This window comes from Micropterus dolomieu, linkage group LG21 (genome assembly GCF_021292245.1).
Source record: "Micropterus dolomieu isolate WLL.071019.BEF.003 ecotype Adirondacks linkage group LG21, ASM2129224v1, whole genome shotgun sequence".
NCBI lineage: Eukaryota > Metazoa > Chordata > Actinopteri > Centrarchiformes > Centrarchidae > Micropterus > Micropterus dolomieu.
Window position 1 is genome coordinate 21857791 of NC_060170.1, and position 1753 is coordinate 21859543.

A 1753-nucleotide genomic window follows, 5' to 3' on the forward strand; every position below is an offset into this window, starting at 1 on the left:
TCGTTAGTCACTGTGTATAAATGTCTAGTGTTTCTGTTCATTCCCTGACAGGTCATTGTCGCATGTCAGTCCTGTCCTGTCCTGTCCTGTCCTGTCCTGTCCTGTCCTGTCCTGTCCTGTCCTGTCGGATGTTGTGTTTCTACCCGTTGCTACCTTTTGGATGTACCAGTTCCTGTACTCGTGAGTTGTGTTCATGCCTGTTTGTCGTGCTTGGGATAAATAAACCCTAGAACTCAATCTCAGCTCACAGTGTCTTGCATTTGGGCTCACTCCTGCTGCACTCACTCAGCAAAACCTGACAGAATGACCGGACCAATTAAGAGCCCAGCAGACACTCTAACTGAGGAACAGACTGACGTGCTGAGGGAGCTTCTGACGCTGAGGAATATGTGGTATGTGGCTAGTCATGTTAGCCATAAGGCAGCTATCATGTCCCTTGCCTGGAAGAGCCTGGCTGCTCAGCCAGGAGCAGCAGACTCTTTCCCTGGGTGGGTTTGTGACTTCCTCCACACCTCAGCCGATGCCCTAGCCAAGTCCTCATCAGTTCAGTTCAGTTAGCCTGGAAACGGCTAACATCCGGACCACTAGCCTCTGGCCGTCTTCTCCCCAGCCTGCTAGCCCTCAAAGGACTTGTTCTCGGCCTGCTAGTTGCAGGTTGGGAATCATCCTCCTGTCCTGTCCGGCTAGCGCTGCTAGTCCTCCGCCTGTCCTGCCTGTATCCTGCCCGGCTAGCGCTGCTAGTCCTCCGCCTGTCCTGCCTGTATACTGCTCGGCTAGCACAGCTATTCCTCGGCATGTTCGGCCTGTATCCTGCTCGGCTAGCGCTGCTAGCCCTCCGCCCGTCCTGCCTGTAACCTGCTCGGCTAGCGCTGCTAGCCCTCCGCCTGTCCTGCCAGTGCCCTGCTTGACCAGTGCGGCTAGCCCTCCACCTGTCCTGCCAGTGCCCTGTTCGACCAGTGCGGCTAGTCCTCTGTCTAGCCTTGCCCCATCGGTGGTCCGACCGGCCGCAGCTCCGTTGGTGGCCGGTCCATGGTCATCAGCCCAGCTGCTCAGGCGGTGGTTCTCAGCCCTGCCGTCCTGTCCGTGGACCTCAGCCCGTGGACCTCAGCCCAGCTGTCTCGCCAGTGGTCCTCAGTCCATCTCTGCCACTTGAGGCCTCAGGCCTCCTACGTCGGCCTCCTGACCAACCTCTGGAGAGGTTCCGCCCTCAGCGCTGGCCTCCTGCCCGATCTCCTGAATTCTGTGTTCCCCCTGTTCTGCCTGGCCTGTTGGGTCGTCCTCCGGGACGGCCTCCCGAACTCTGTGTTCCCCCTGTTCTGCCCGGCCTGTTGGGTCGTCCTCCGGGACGGCCTCCCGAACTCTGTTTCCCCCCTGGTCTGCCTGGCCTCATGGGTCGTCCCCCGGGAAGACCACCTGAACTGTGTTACCCTCCTGGCCTGCTCAAACGACCTCCTGGTCGGCCTCCCGAACTGTTCTGCCCCTCTGCCCTGCCCTGCCCTGCATGTTAGGCCAAGCGCCTTACCTGCCCTGTTTCCTGGGTATGATCTGCCTGTTGGGTGGTTCCCCCCGGACTGTTTTGTTCCCTAACCCTGATTTGCCTGTTTTGTCTTCCTCCTGGACCTTATAACCCCCCTGCTCTGCCCTCAGGCCACCCGCCGGAGAATTCCCTGTCTACTCCCTGGCCTGTCTGGGTTTTGATTTTTGTTTTTCTGGCCCACCTCCTGTCCTCCCTCCGCCCACCCTGGTCGCCCTG

General features: G+C 59.3%; 1 protein-coding gene across 1 annotated transcript; it reads left to right on the forward strand.

The window, feature by feature from the left end:
• The first annotated feature begins 303 nt into the window (after window positions 1-303).
• Window positions 304-1153, forward strand: LOC123959891 (leucine-rich repeat extensin-like protein 1). Its single transcript, XM_046034221.1, has 2 exons — window positions 304-488; window positions 649-1153. Exons 1-2 carry the CDS (start codon window positions 304-306, stop codon window positions 1151-1153), a joined length of 690 nt encoding a protein of 229 aa, XP_045890177.1.
• The last annotated feature ends 600 nt before the right edge of the window (window positions 1154-1753 follow it).